The sequence below is a fragment of the Borostomias antarcticus genome, assembly GCF_949987555.1.
Source record: "Borostomias antarcticus genome assembly, chromosome: 6".
NCBI lineage: Eukaryota > Metazoa > Chordata > Actinopteri > Stomiiformes > Stomiidae > Borostomias > Borostomias antarcticus.
The window spans coordinates 8,455,782-8,469,503 of NC_140239.1; the positions used below are offsets into that span (position 1 = coordinate 8,455,782).

A 13,722-nucleotide genomic window follows, 5' to 3' on the forward strand; every position below is an offset into this window, starting at 1 on the left:
AGATGTAGGCCTGCGCATGTCTAGACTGACCGCTTATGTTCCGTCACTAGCAGCTTAGTGAAGAGCCAAGCCTGCGCCCTGGACTGCGGACATGCAAGCACATGTTGAAAGTTCTGCTTCGAGACACTTCCTCCTTGAAAGCAGACATAGCGTGCGTTAATGCGACTGTCTGAGGCCTAATTAGCTTGACTGGTGCAATAACTTCAGGGGTTTTGACGCTTCTTTCTAAATCGCACCCTCTCGCTCTTCCACGTCCTAACTTGGGGAGGTCGCATACCCGTGCGTGCCTGCCTGTGCATAGCATTCTGGGAATCAACCCGATTGTGGAAAGACAACAGCACTACGTCTTTCAACCATTGTTTCACAAGAAAAGGCCTCTCATCTCTGTGGTATTAGTAGCCTAATAACAATTCAATCAGCGTGTAGGATTTGCAATGTGTCTATGCGTCTGGGGCAGGTAGGTAGCTTCTTCTGTAGGGACACTAAGAAATTGTGGTGTTTGATGCCACCTGCTGGTGAGTACATGTCATGACCGCCATAATAGTAACCCTGTGACTTGACAACTTCAGACTGATGACAACACTTGGCAAACATTAGCAAACACATCCTCCCACCAAAAGAAATAGATAATATCACCCATGATACCCAGGCACCCAAAGTACTTACAGAAGACTCACTTAATTTAATAGATCTTTATTTGATTGAATATCCTAGACATTACCATCCAAAAGGCATGAACATAGAAAAGGACACAGAAACTGGATTGTAGATATAAATATATAAAGATAGGCAGAATCTTTACAATCAGTAACATTAAATAAAGGCTTTGGCTGCCCATGCACATGGACCTTTGTGTTTTATGAATAACTAGTTACTGTTCCCACAGAGTGCGTTCACCACTGAGAAGCTGCTGGACTCCATGGATACAGGTTGAGTGTTCCCAAGTTAACTGAAATAAGTCTGAAACTCACTCTATCCACAACCAATGACCCAAACCCATTTTTTGTTGCCTTTAACATTACTAACAGTTAAAGGTCAAATTAAGGTCAAATTAATTTCTGTGCAAACGCTGACAGGATAGACCCCTGTACCCTGACAGGGCGGTCCATGTGGATGAGGCTAGCCAATAGAAAGAACCAACAGGGTTTCCATGGCATAATCAGATGGTGTTCTGATTGGTCCATTTAAAAGAAAGCCACAGTTGTAGTCAAGTCTATGATCACAGCAGAGGCCACAATGGTCATAAAGGAGTCCAGACAGCTACCTCAACTACCCAAAGCATTATCTCTAAAAATACATGTACAGTGCTGTCATTACCTCTCTAAACATACATGTACAGTACTGACATTACCTCTCTAAACATGTACAGTGCTGTCATTACCTCTCTAAACATGTACAGTGCTGTCATTACCTCTCTAAACATGTACAGTGCTGTCATTACCTCTCTAAACATGTACAGTACTGACATTACCTCTCTAAACATGTACAGTGCTGTCATTACCTCTCTAAACATGTACAGTGCTGTCATTACCTCTCTAAACATGTACAGTGCTGTCATTACCTCTCTAAACATACATATACATTGCTGTCATAACCAGACAGACAATCAGGAATGTCAGAATGAGCACACCATCAATGAACATTTATAAACCTTCCTAAAATTTGGCACAACCTCTGTTGAAAATTGTCATTCACTGAACGTGCAGATTTATAACAGTAAAGTGCACAGGTGTCAAGATGCCAGTGCAATGTAGAAGCTTGAAGAAAACAGGAGAGAAAGAGGAAGAGAGAGAGAGAGGGAGAGAAAGAGAGAACGACAAATAAAAAACAATGGAGAATTTCAGCAATATTAACAAGAAGCTAAACGCAACAAAATTAATTGCCAAAACTATAGACAAAATTTTAAAAAATAGCCCAACACAGACACACACACACACACACACTACCAACAGGCGCATACTGAATACACACACACACACACTTAGTAGGGGATCTGGTTCTGGTAGTACTGGAGCATATCGTAGGTTTTACTCCTGCAACACAAGAACACACACGTTTAGGTCCGTGCAGAGGTCACAGGTCAATCCCCCCGGACCCGTGGACAGCAAGTTCAGTGAGTCATTTGTGACTGACTCCAGTATTTTACAGTAGGTAGGGCAAGGTCATTTTTCAGTTTTTACAGATTATGAAAGTGTAAATTGTAAGCTTTCAAATCATATGCTATGCGCTGCAATCTGAAAATATTAGAAGAAGATATGCTAATGTGAATGTTGGTTCACCTGAAATCAGCAGAGAAAAAGTTCCTCAGAGAGAGTTGTTCACGCTTGTCACAGTCAGGTAATGGATGGGAACAATAGCTTTCCTACTTCGTTAACAAAATATGACTATTTAGTGATCCTACAACTGAAACTCTAACTCACCCTAACGCACTAACCCGATCTCACCCTAACACACTAACCCTAACACACTAACCCGAACTCACCCTAACACACTAACCCTAACTCACCCTAACACACTAACCCTAACACACTAACCCTAACTCACCCTAACACACTAACCCTAACACACTAACCCGAACTCACCCTAACGCACTAACCAGAACTCACTAACCCGAACTCACCCTAACACACTAACCCGAACTCACCCTAACACACTAACCCTAACTCACCCTAACACACTAGGGAGGCTGCCGGGGAGTTCAACCCTGGTTTGTATGGATTTTAACATAAAGTCCCATGTGTTAAAACACTGGCAGTCTTGTGGTATTAATCTCTGGGATAGAAATGGCTGTACAGTAATGCGCGCGTGTGTGTTTGCGTATGTGTGTGTATGTGTATATGTACGTGCGAGTGTGTGTGTGTAAGTAAGAGAGTGAGAATGTGTGAGAGTGTGTGTATATGTGTGTGTGCGTGCGAGTGTGTGTGTGCGTGCGAGTGTGTGTGTGTGTGTGTGTGACTGACCTGTTGCTGAGGAAGCAGCTCTGGATGACTTTGATGATGAAGGCCGCCGCCTCTTTCTCGCTCACGCTGGGGTTGAAACGCTGTCTGCAGACAGACAACAGGACCAGGTCAAACACACACACACACAGTTGCTCACATACATACACGCACGCACGCACACACTCTCGCTCACATACACACACACACGCTCGCTCGCTCACTCACACACACACACACACGCTCGCTCACACACACACGCTCACTCACTCACTCATGCCCACACGCACACTCACAGACACACACACTCTCTCTCTCACAGACACACACACACACTCTCTCTCTCTCTCTCTCTCTCTCTCTCTCTCTCTCTCTGACACACACACTCTCTCTCTCACAGACACACACACACACACACACTCTCTCTCTCTCTCTCTCTCTCTCTCTCTCTCTCTCTCTCTCTCTCTCTCTCTCTCTCTCTCTCAGACACACGGCTCACTTCAGCAGTTTGATGGTCTGTCCTCTGAAGCAGGGAAGGCCTGTGTCCAGCATCAGGGTAACCAAGGAAACCACCGCATCCATGTAGGGTCTGGGAGAGGAAGCACAAAATGCCATGAGCCACTGACACACACACACACACAAACACACACACACACACACACACACACACACACACACACACACACACAGAGTAGTGGGGCCTCACAGAGTAGTATACATATATAATATTTAATGGGATTTTTGCAGTTGGGGTTGGTTGTGGGTAGTTCATCTTTGTTGTTTCATCGGTTTTTAATTATTTAATTTTTTTTTAAATCTGAAAAAATGTTTATTGAGCATTTGTTATTAAGTGGAAAAAAATAAACCTGCAATTAATCAGAGCGATATTTAGCAAGGTGTTCAGCTCTCTTTTTGGGCATTCCCAGTTGTTGGAACCCTCTTACAACCAACCTGTGTGTCCTAGGCTGCCAAATATGAACACAAGTAGTCTGCATCTGTCCCCTCGCTCTGAGATGGTATTCAGGAGAGGTTGGTACTTAATGACCTTGGTCATGAAGGCTTCCTCTAGGCTAGGGTCAAATGTGCAGGCGACCTCCAGAACAAACTAACAACAACATCTGGTGTATCAGCAGACAGATGTGTAAAAGTGTCTGGGTTACTGCAGAGATGGAACATGGTGGGACTGACGCAGGAATGTTTGTACATTCTCACTGAGGTTGTTAAATTAGATGTCCTGTACTCTCAAGTCCACTATTCTGTCATGAGGTGCTACAGTATGTACATGTTCCTTTGTAGGCATAACAGCCATTCAAGATGACTATGACGCACGCACGCACGCACGCACGCACACACACACACTAACCTGACAGCCAGGTATCCTCGGACACACATCTCCATGAACCACTTGAAGGGCGTGGCCTCCATCTTGCCCCCCATGATCATGACCATCTCGTCGGTCAGCTTGATGTCCGGCTCCCAGCCCAGGTTCCCCCCCGGGGAGCTCTCAAACATGAAGCCAAAGTCTGGGACAGAGAAACACAAAACACACACACAAGTATAAACACACACACACACACAAGTATGAAAAACACACACACATACCAAGTATGAAAACAGACACACCCAAGTATAAAAACACACACACATACACATGTATAAACACACACACACAAGTATGAAAAACACACACACACACACATACACAAGTATGAACACACACACACAAGTATGAAAAACACACACACACAAGTATGAAAACACACACACACACAAGTATTAACACACACACACAAGTATGAAAAACACACACACACAAGTATGAAAAACACAGAAACATACATAAGTATGAACACACACAAGTATAAACACACACAAACACCCCCCCCCCCCCCCAGACACACACACATGAACATACACCACCAAGTATGAACACACACACACACACACACATACACACACACCTATGTCACATACACACACACCTATGTGGATGAGGTGTCCCTGGCTGTCCAGCATGATGTTGCCGTTGTGTCTGTCCTTGATCTGGAGCAGGAAGAGCAGCAGGCTGTAGGCTGCCGTGCTGCGGATGAAGTTATACCTGGCCTGGAGAGAGAGAGAGAGGATGAAGTTATACCTGGCCTGGAGAGAGAGAGAGAGAGAGAGAGAGAGAGGATGAAGTTATACCTGGCCTGGAGAGAGAGAGAGGATGAAGTTATACCTGGCCTGGAGAGAGAGAGAGAGAGAGAGAGAGAGAGAGAGAGAGAGAGGATGAAGTTATACCTGGCCTGGAGAGAGAGAGAGAGAGAGAGAGAGAGAGAGAGAGGATGAAGTTATACCTGGCCTGGAGAGAGAGAGAGAGAGGATGAAGTTATACCTGGCCTGGAGAGAGAGAGAGAGAGAGAGAGAGAGAGAGAGAGAGAGAGAGAGAGAGAGAGAGAGATGAAGTTATACCTGGCCTGGAGAGAGAGAGAGAGAGAGAGAGAGAGGATGAAGTTATACCTGGCCTGGAGAGAGAGAGAGAGAGAGAGAGAGAGAGAGAGAGAGAGGATGAAGTTATACCTGGCCTGGAGAGAGAGAGAGAGAGAGAGAGAGAGAGAGAGAGAGAGAGAGGATGAAGTTATACCTGCCTGGGGAGAGAGAGAGAGAGAGAGGATGAAGTTATACCTGGCTTGGAGAGAGAGAGAGAGGATGAAGTTATACCTGGCTTGGGGAGAGAGAGAGAGAGGATGAAGTTATACCTGGCCTGGGGAGAGAGAGAGAGAGGATGAAGTTATACCTGGCTTGGGGAGAGAGAGAGAGAGGATGAAGTTATACCTGGCCTGGAGAGAGAGAGAGAGAGAGAGAGAGAGAGAGAGAGAGAGGATGAAGTTATACCTGGCCTGGAGAGAGAGAGAGAGAGAGAGAGAGGATGAAGTTATACCTGGCCTGGAGAGAGAGAGAGAGAGAGAGAGAGAGAGAGGATGAAGTTATACCTGGCCTGGAGAGAGAGAGAGAGAGAGAGAGAGAGAGAGAGGATGAAGTTATACCTGGCCTGGAGAGAGAGAGAGAGAGAGAGAGAGAGAGAGAGGATGAAGTTATACCTGGCTTGGAGAGAGAGAGAGAGGATGAAGTTATACCTGCCTGGGGAGAGAGAGAGAGAGGATGAAGTTATACCTGGCCTGGAGAGAGAGAGAGAGGATGAAGTTATACCTGCCTGGGGAGAGAGAGAGAGGATGAAGTTATACCTGGCCTGGAGAGCAGGAGAGAGAGAGAGAGAGAGAGAGAGAGAGAGAAGACATGGAGCGAGAGAAGACAGAAAGGAAGAAGGGTCATAAGGTCAGACGGTAGAGAAACAGATCATCAAAACCCAGGAAAATATCTTAATATGGGCTCCAGAACCAGTAGTGGTGTGTGTCTGTGGGCCCTTAGGGACCAGTAGGGGGCAGTAGTGGTGTGTGTCTGTGGGCCCTTAGGGACCAGTAGGGGGCAGTAGTGGTGTGTGTCTGTGGGCCCTTAGGGACCAGTAGGGGGCAGTAGAGTTGTGTGTATGGGCCCTTAGGGACCAGTGTGGGTGTAGGCCTGCAGGGGCCTGGAGGGGCAGTAGAGGTTTCTGGGCAGGTCTGTACCTTCTGGAAGGCCAGGGTGGACTCGTCTCCATACTGGTTCCTGAAGTAGTCGTACATCCCGAAGTCTGTCTGCCGGCCCAGCTGGTCACGAGACTTACAGTCTGGGATGCACTCTATCACACCACACTGGGGCGAGAGAGGGGGGAGGGGGGAGTCAGACTAGTGCTCTGTCATCAGTAGAACATCATCTGTATGTTTGACATGAAACCTCCACATGCAGGGTAAAGCCTTGGTTATACTCCCAAACGGACGCGTACGCGGAGTGCTGTAGACGCGTAGGGGTTCTGTTTCTACTTCAGTGGAGCGGTTAAGTGATTTAATTGTTCAGTTGGTGATACAAGCATGAAATTTGTCATGGGCCACTTGGCCACGGTCCTTGCCACTTGAAATTTCAAGATGCCGACCGTTTTCCAAGATGGCCACCACCAAACTGTCAGTTTCTCAACCATCTTGGATTGGATCTCTTAGCTGTTAACACCCTATAGGCTTACACGCACCATACACGTACATGTGAAATTACTGTACTACTGTACTTACGTACTGTAGCGCTACCTATGAACGGGTCATGCTAATTCTTTCTGGCATAGTTACCCATGGTCTCTACTTGCAGCATGCAAATTTAGAGCATTTTTGGTCAAGGACTTTTTGAGTTATTTGACCATTTCCAGGAAAAGGTTCCAACGGAACAGTACACTTAGGTCTTTCCTCATGGGGATCAAATTTACCTCATGAACCAATAAAGTCCGCCATGACAGATTTTTATGCAGGTTGAAATTTTTGCCAAACCTATAAAAAAAAGTTGGTGCTCTCATTACATAGAGGCCACGAGGACTAGAACGCGCAGTCACTAACAATGGGAGGCATGCAGGTGTCCTACGCGTGCACCCTCTCATGTCTACATTTACTGTACATCACGCGGACCCTCGCATACTCGCAGACGTGGAAAGTATAAGCAGGGCTTCAGGGTGAGGTGTGGTTCCTCTGTCAAGGTAGACTAGAGTAGTGTTCAGTGTAAAGGTAGATTAGTGTTCAGTGTAAAGGTAGACTAGAGTAGTGTTTAGTGTAAAGGTAGATTCAAGTAGTGTTCAGTGTAAAGGTAGATTAAAGTAATGTTCAGTGTGCAGGTAGACTAGAGTAGTGTTCAGCGTGCAGGTAGACTAGTGTTCAGTGTGCAGGTAGACTAGAGTAGTGTTCAGTGTGCAGGTAGACTAGTGTTCAGTGTGCAGGTAGACTAGTGTTCAGTGTGGAGGTAGACTAGAGTAGTGTTCAGTGTGAAGGTAGACTAGTGTTCAGTGTGAAGGTAGACTAGTATTCAGTATGCAGGTAGACTAGAGTAGTGTTCAGTGTGCAGGTAGACTAGTGTTCAGTGTGCAGGTAGACTAGAGTAGTGTTAAGTGTGCAGGTAGACTAGAGTAGTGTTCAGTGTGCAGGTAGACTAGTGTTCAGTGTGCAGGTAGACTAGAGTAGTGTTCAGTGTGCAGGTAGACTAGTGTTCAGTGTGTGTTAGTGCGCCTCACCCCGGGGGCGGTGGCCACCACTCTGTAGGGGAACACATACAGGTCCAGACCCACCAGCTGGAAGATGTTCTTAAACAGGCCGATGATCTGTAGAGCCAGCATGTCCTGGAGAGAGAGAGAGAGAGAGAGAGAGACGGAGGAGAGAGAGAGAGGAGAGAGGAGAGCGAGGGGGGGCAGAGTGAGGTAGGGTGTTAAGAGAGGTTAAGAGATCAGAAAATAAAGAGAGAGAGAGTGGGAGGGGAGGGAGAGACAGAGAGAGACAGAGACAGAGAGAGAGAGAGAGAGAGAGAGAGAGAGAGAGAGAGAGAGAGAGAGGAGACCTGTCTGCAGTCATCTCCGACTTTAAAGATGGCCGCCTGCCAGAGGATCCGCTGGGTCTCCTTCTCACCCTCCGGCTCGTCTAGGGAATCCTGCCGACACAGCAGACCTGCCAGGGACGACGTCACATCAGAGCACAGTAGATCCCTCAGAGTAGATCACATCAGAGCACAGTAGATCCCACAGAGTAGATTACATCAGAGCACAGTAGATCCCTCAGAGTAGATCACATCAGAGCACAGTAGATCCCTCAGAGTAGATCACATCAGAGCACAGTAGTTCCCACAGAGTAGATCACATCAGAGCACAGTAGATCCCTCAGAGTAGATCACATCAGAGCACAGTAGATCCCTCAGAGTAGATCACATCAGAGCACAGTAGATCCCTCAGAGTAGATCACATCAGAGCACAGTAGTTCCCACAGAGTAGATCACATCAGAGCACAGTAGATCCCTCAGAGTAGATCACATCAGAGCACAGTAGATCCCTCAGAGTAGATCACATCAGAGCACAGTAGATCCCTCAGAGTAGATCACATCAGAGCACAGTAGATCCCTCAGAGTAGATCACATCAGAGCACAGTAGATCCCACAGAGTAGATCACATCAGAGCACAGTAGATCCCACAGAGTAGATCACATCAGAGCACAGTAGATCCCTCAGAGTAGATCACATCAGAGCACAGTAGATCCCACAGAGTAGATCACATCAGAGCACAGTAGATCCCACAGAGTAGATCACATCAGAGCACAGTAGATCCCACAGAGCAGATCACATCAGAGCTTGGAGAAGGCTACGTTAGAACACACAGGTTGAGTAGATTCCACTAGATCACATTAGAACACAGTAGATCAAACCAGATCACATAGAGATCGCACTAGATCACACAGAGTAGATCACATCACACCATGTAGAGGAGATCACGTTAGATCAGCCAATGTAAGGAACATCTACATTTTTCAAAGTACTTTTACATCCGACCCTACATCCCAGAATACACTGGCAGAGGTGAACTCTACTCGTGACTTAGACACTCAGACAGGGTAACATCCAGCCCCCCTGGACCAGACCTCACCTTCCTTCTCCAGCTCGCTGACGCCACACCTCTTCACCTGGAACCTGGTCAGGTAGGGGGCCTTGGCAGCACTGGGGAGGGACACAGCAGAGTCACAGTTTTAGTCGTATTTCTCAATCCGAGGACGACTTTTACTTATGAACTATGAACCCAGCTAGACCGCGAGGGCGAGGTGCGAGGTGCCGACTTGAACCTTCTAGAGCGCAATAGTGACTGTCCACTTTTGTTTTTGCTTCGGTTCAGGAAATGAATTTCATTTCACTGACGTTTCAGAAAAGACTGTTCCCACAAAGTTGGACGCATAGAATTGTCCGAAATGTTAGTGTTTCAGCTTACCAAGACATTTGGGACAAATCTATTCTTCCAACTTTGTGGGAACAGTTTGGGGAAGGCCCTTTCTGTTCCAGCATGACTGTGCCCCAGTGCACAAAGCAATGTCCATAAAGGCATGGTTGGGTGAGGTTGGAGTGGAAGAACTTGACTGGCCCGCACAGAGTCCTGACTCAACCCCATTGAACACCTTTGGGATGAATTAGAACGGAGATTGCGAACTAGGCCCTCTCGTCCAACATCAGTGTCTGACCAGGGGGCCGGAGCCAGACTAATAAAACTAGGCCTACTCCGCTGACGTGCCCCAGGGTGAATGGTTGTGTAACGTTGACTGTGTGCCAGGCAGTGCAGGGTTGGGGATGGTTAATCTGTGTGTGAGACTGTAGGGGTTGGGACAGGGTGTCGGCCCCCGGGACCCCACCTCTGCATGGGGGTGCCGGACTTGTAGTCGATGTCCAGCACGATGGCCTCCGGGTTGCTGGGCAGGTAGCAGCCCGGTTGCACCTGGATGTCCGACAGAGCCGTCAGACACGCCCGCTTCCTCTCGTCGCCTTTGGGGATGGGCCTGGGAAAACAAACGACAACAAGGGTCGTGAACAACAAAGTTGTTCAGAGTTGCCGGAGCGCCGTGGACGTAAACGTGAAAGTGTCTGTCGTGTCCGCAGTGTTTTTCACCGTCTGGTGTGTGTTCTAGACTGACGACAACAAACAACAACTGCGTTGTAAACAATGATGTACGGATCCCAAGAGTGTGTGTGCACAACTCATCTGACGAGCTGTGGTTTGACTGGAGTTGACAGAGAGGCTCTGGTGTTATTCAAACAGGAGAGGGGGGGGGGGTAGGAGAGAGGAGGAGGAGAGGAGGGGAGGAGAGCCAAGGGAGAGGAGGGGAGGAGAGAGGGAGGAGGAGAGGGGCAGGAGGGAGGAGAGGAGGGAATGTTTGGAGACATGTCCTCTCTAGACAGTAGTAATTAGCTCTGGTTATTATCGCCCTAATGAGCAGAGGTGGGGATGTGCAGCTACCTCAGAGAGATGAGGAACACACACACACACACACACACCTCTGCCCCGCTAGCTGGCTCTGTCAGAGCTGCTCTCGTCAGCGGGTGCCAGCGGACCCCTGGGACCACGGGAACAACAAGGCGGTGACAGGGGGCACCGTGGGGGCGCCGGGCTCTCCGTAACACCTGCCCTCTCACACACGGCTGGCTAATCGTGCAGACGTTAGCGTGACGGACGATCAACGGAGGTCAGCTGGGGCAGCGGGAGGAGCACCTGGCCTCCAGTGATGACTAACGGATCACATCATTAACCCCCCGAGCAGCACCTGGTGAGCTGTTACATCAGCACGTCGGGGCTCCAGAGAGGCGGTAAAGTTTGGTTGAAGGTTCTGTACCTCAGTGTTGACGGTCTGGTGTGCTGGGGGCCTAGTACACTAAGTTAAAAGACTAGTCTGATCTAAAGGCCTGTGTTACAGCTTTAACACAACTTCAGTTGCTTGCAAAATGCCTTGCTAATTGATTCATTGGTGTAAAACCCCCATAAAACTCATCTGCAACCGCCTGATGACTAAAGTACTGTATTCTCTCAGTGAAGTGGGACTGTTGAGCTAGGCTGAAAAGCTTCTACTGTATGTTGAAGGTGTGCTGTGTTGCAGGCCGTCTACAGTACGTTCCTACTACGTTAGTCCTGCGTTATGTAAGACCGGCTGTGGGACCTAATATAAAGGGGACTGAAAGCTTAATTCTGTGCCAAGTCATCTCAGCGGTCAGCACAGCTTATTACAGGCACCATTCTGCACAGTACAGTAGGATTTCATATGCACCGTGTGTGTGTGTTTGTGTGTGTGTGTGTGTGTGCGTGCGTGCGTGCGTGCGTGAGTGTGTTTTCACGGCCTGCGTGACATGTTTTGTAAACTCTGTCTCCGTACGTACTTGAGGATGGCGGAGACGTTGGTGATCTTGTTGAAGAAGTCGAACTCTCTCTGGTAGAAGTCCTTGGCCGGACCGGACAGGGCGCCGGTGATTTCCTCCACCAGCTGCTCCAGCAGCTCCCCGATGTCGGCTGCAGAGGGGGGGGGGGGGCGCGGGGGGGGGGGGAGAGAGGCCCTCGTTTAGGTCCGAGCGCAGAGAGAACGGTACGACGGCGTTCACGTGTGATTCGTGAAACCTTCGCGTCTCGCCAATCGCAGTGAACGAATGATCGACCATTGATAAATGTGGCGGCTGAAAACATTTATTTAAATATCACACTCTACTGTACATACAGTAGTATGGGCCTAGCAAGTAGGCTCTCAAAATCAAAGTGAAATTTATCTTGCACCAAAAAAACAGTTCAGTTGAAAATACCCATTTATGTTAGGGACATACTGTGTGACACAGTCAAGGCCTTAACAAAATAGAATATTACTGTACACCAAGTTTCTGCCGTACGTTTGTTTCGTAAATGAGGGCCAGTGTGTGTATTTGTTACAGTAGCTGTTAGCTTTGGGGTGGTGTGTGTGTGTGTGTGTGTGTGTGTGTGTGTGTGTGTGTGTGTGTGTTACAGTAGCTGTTAGCTTTGGTGTGTGTGTGTGTGTGTGTATGTGTGTGTGTGTGTGTGTGTTACAGTAGCTGTTAGCTTTGGGGTGTGTGTGTGTGTGTGTGTGTGTGTGCGTGCGTGCGTGTCTCACGGTCTTTCTGGTGCGCGTCCTCGTCCAGGTAGATGTTGGTCTTCATGTTCCAGATGAACTGATGAGCCAGCAGCTGAGACTTCTGGGCCGCCCAGAGGATGTACTCTCTCACGTACCCCATCTAGAACCCAGAGAACCTGTCAGAGGATGTACTCTCTCACATACCCCATCTAGAACCCAGAGAACCTGTCAGAGGATGTACTCTCTCACGTACCCCATCTAGAACCCAGAGAACCTGTCAGAGGATGTACTCTCTCACGTACCCCATCTAGAACCCAGAGAACCTGTCAGAGGATGTACTCTCTCACATACCCCATCTAGAACACAGAGAACCTGTCAAAGGATGTACTCTCTCACATACCCCCTCTAGGTGAGAGGGAGTGGGGAGAGAGAGAGAGAGAGAGAGAGAGAGAGAGAGAACCTGTCATAATTGACTTCCCCTGTGACATATCAAGGCTGATCTGGGCTTGGCCATCTGGACCGTTACACTGTACTGTACCTTGTCATAACCAGTGTAGTTACCTTGTCATAACCAGTGTAGTTACCTTGTCATAACCAGTGTAGTTACCTTGTCATAACCAGTGTAGTTAACTTGTCATAACCAGTGTAGTTACCTTGTCATAACCAGTGTAGTTACCTTGTCATAACCAGTGTAGTTACCTTGTCATAACTAGTGTAGTTACCTTGTCATAACGGAGAGCTTGGACAATCTGAGGGATGTAGAACAAGATGGCGTCCTGGAAAACGGAGATAAGAAAGGCTTCATCAGGAGAGGTTGATGAGGAACGTCTTTCTACGCACCACAAACCATCTTATACCACTTAGAATAGAACAGAACAGAAGGTTTATTCACCATATAACCGGTACATTGGAATTCTTGTCATCGCTTGTCCTTACAAAATCTTATGTTTATTGTATAGGCAAGAGTCAATTGCTATTATCTATTGTATAGGCAAGGTGTTCAAGTGTTGTCAGGTGTTGGTTCAAGTGATCAAGTGTACAGTAGTACACAGCTGAAGAGCAAACTGTGTATGTGTGTGTGTGTGTGTGTGTGTGTGTGTGTGTGTGTGTGTGTGTGTGTGTGTGTGTGCGTGTGCATGTATGTGCGTGCGTGCGTGCGTGCGAGTGAGTGTGCGTGTGTGCGTATGTGTGCGTGTGTGTGCGTGTGAGTGTGTGTGTCCGCGTAGCCTACCGGGGGGAAGGAGCGCAGCACCTTGACCCCGTACTGGGCGGTGAGGGGGTGTGGGGGGTACATGGAGGAGAAGTAGGAG

General features: G+C 48.0%; 1 protein-coding gene across 3 annotated transcripts in view; it reads right to left on the reverse strand.

Moving 5' to 3' along the window:
* Nucleotides 1-717: 717 nt before the first annotated feature.
* The window catches only part of pi4kab (phosphatidylinositol 4-kinase, catalytic, alpha b), a 57,523-nt gene continuing 44,518 nt past the window's right edge, over nt 718-13,722 (reverse strand). For all 3 annotated transcript variants that reach the window (XM_084439553.1, XM_084439552.1, XM_084439554.1), the window contains 14 exons: nt 13,644-13,722; nt 13,135-13,188; nt 12,452-12,572; nt 11,715-11,844; nt 10,202-10,345; nt 9,451-9,521; nt 8,379-8,485; nt 8,059-8,163; nt 6,542-6,667; nt 4,919-5,039; nt 4,300-4,459; nt 3,436-3,525; nt 2,961-3,044; nt 718-2,033 (listed from right to left, as the gene is read on the reverse strand). The exon at nt 13,644-13,722 is cut by the window's right edge and continues 89 nt beyond it. In XM_084439553.1, the coding sequence (XP_084295679.1) occupies nt 1,982-2,033; nt 2,961-3,044; nt 3,436-3,525; nt 4,300-4,459; nt 4,919-5,039; nt 6,542-6,667; nt 8,059-8,163; nt 8,379-8,485; nt 9,451-9,521; nt 10,202-10,345; nt 11,715-11,844; nt 12,452-12,572; nt 13,135-13,188; nt 13,644-13,722 (1,444 nt within the window). In that variant the 3' untranslated portion in view covers nt 718-1,981. The remainder of the gene's footprint in view (nt 2,034-2,960; nt 3,045-3,435; nt 3,526-4,299; nt 4,460-4,918; nt 5,040-6,541; nt 6,668-8,058; nt 8,164-8,378; nt 8,486-9,450; nt 9,522-10,201; nt 10,346-11,714; nt 11,845-12,451; nt 12,573-13,134; nt 13,189-13,643) is intronic.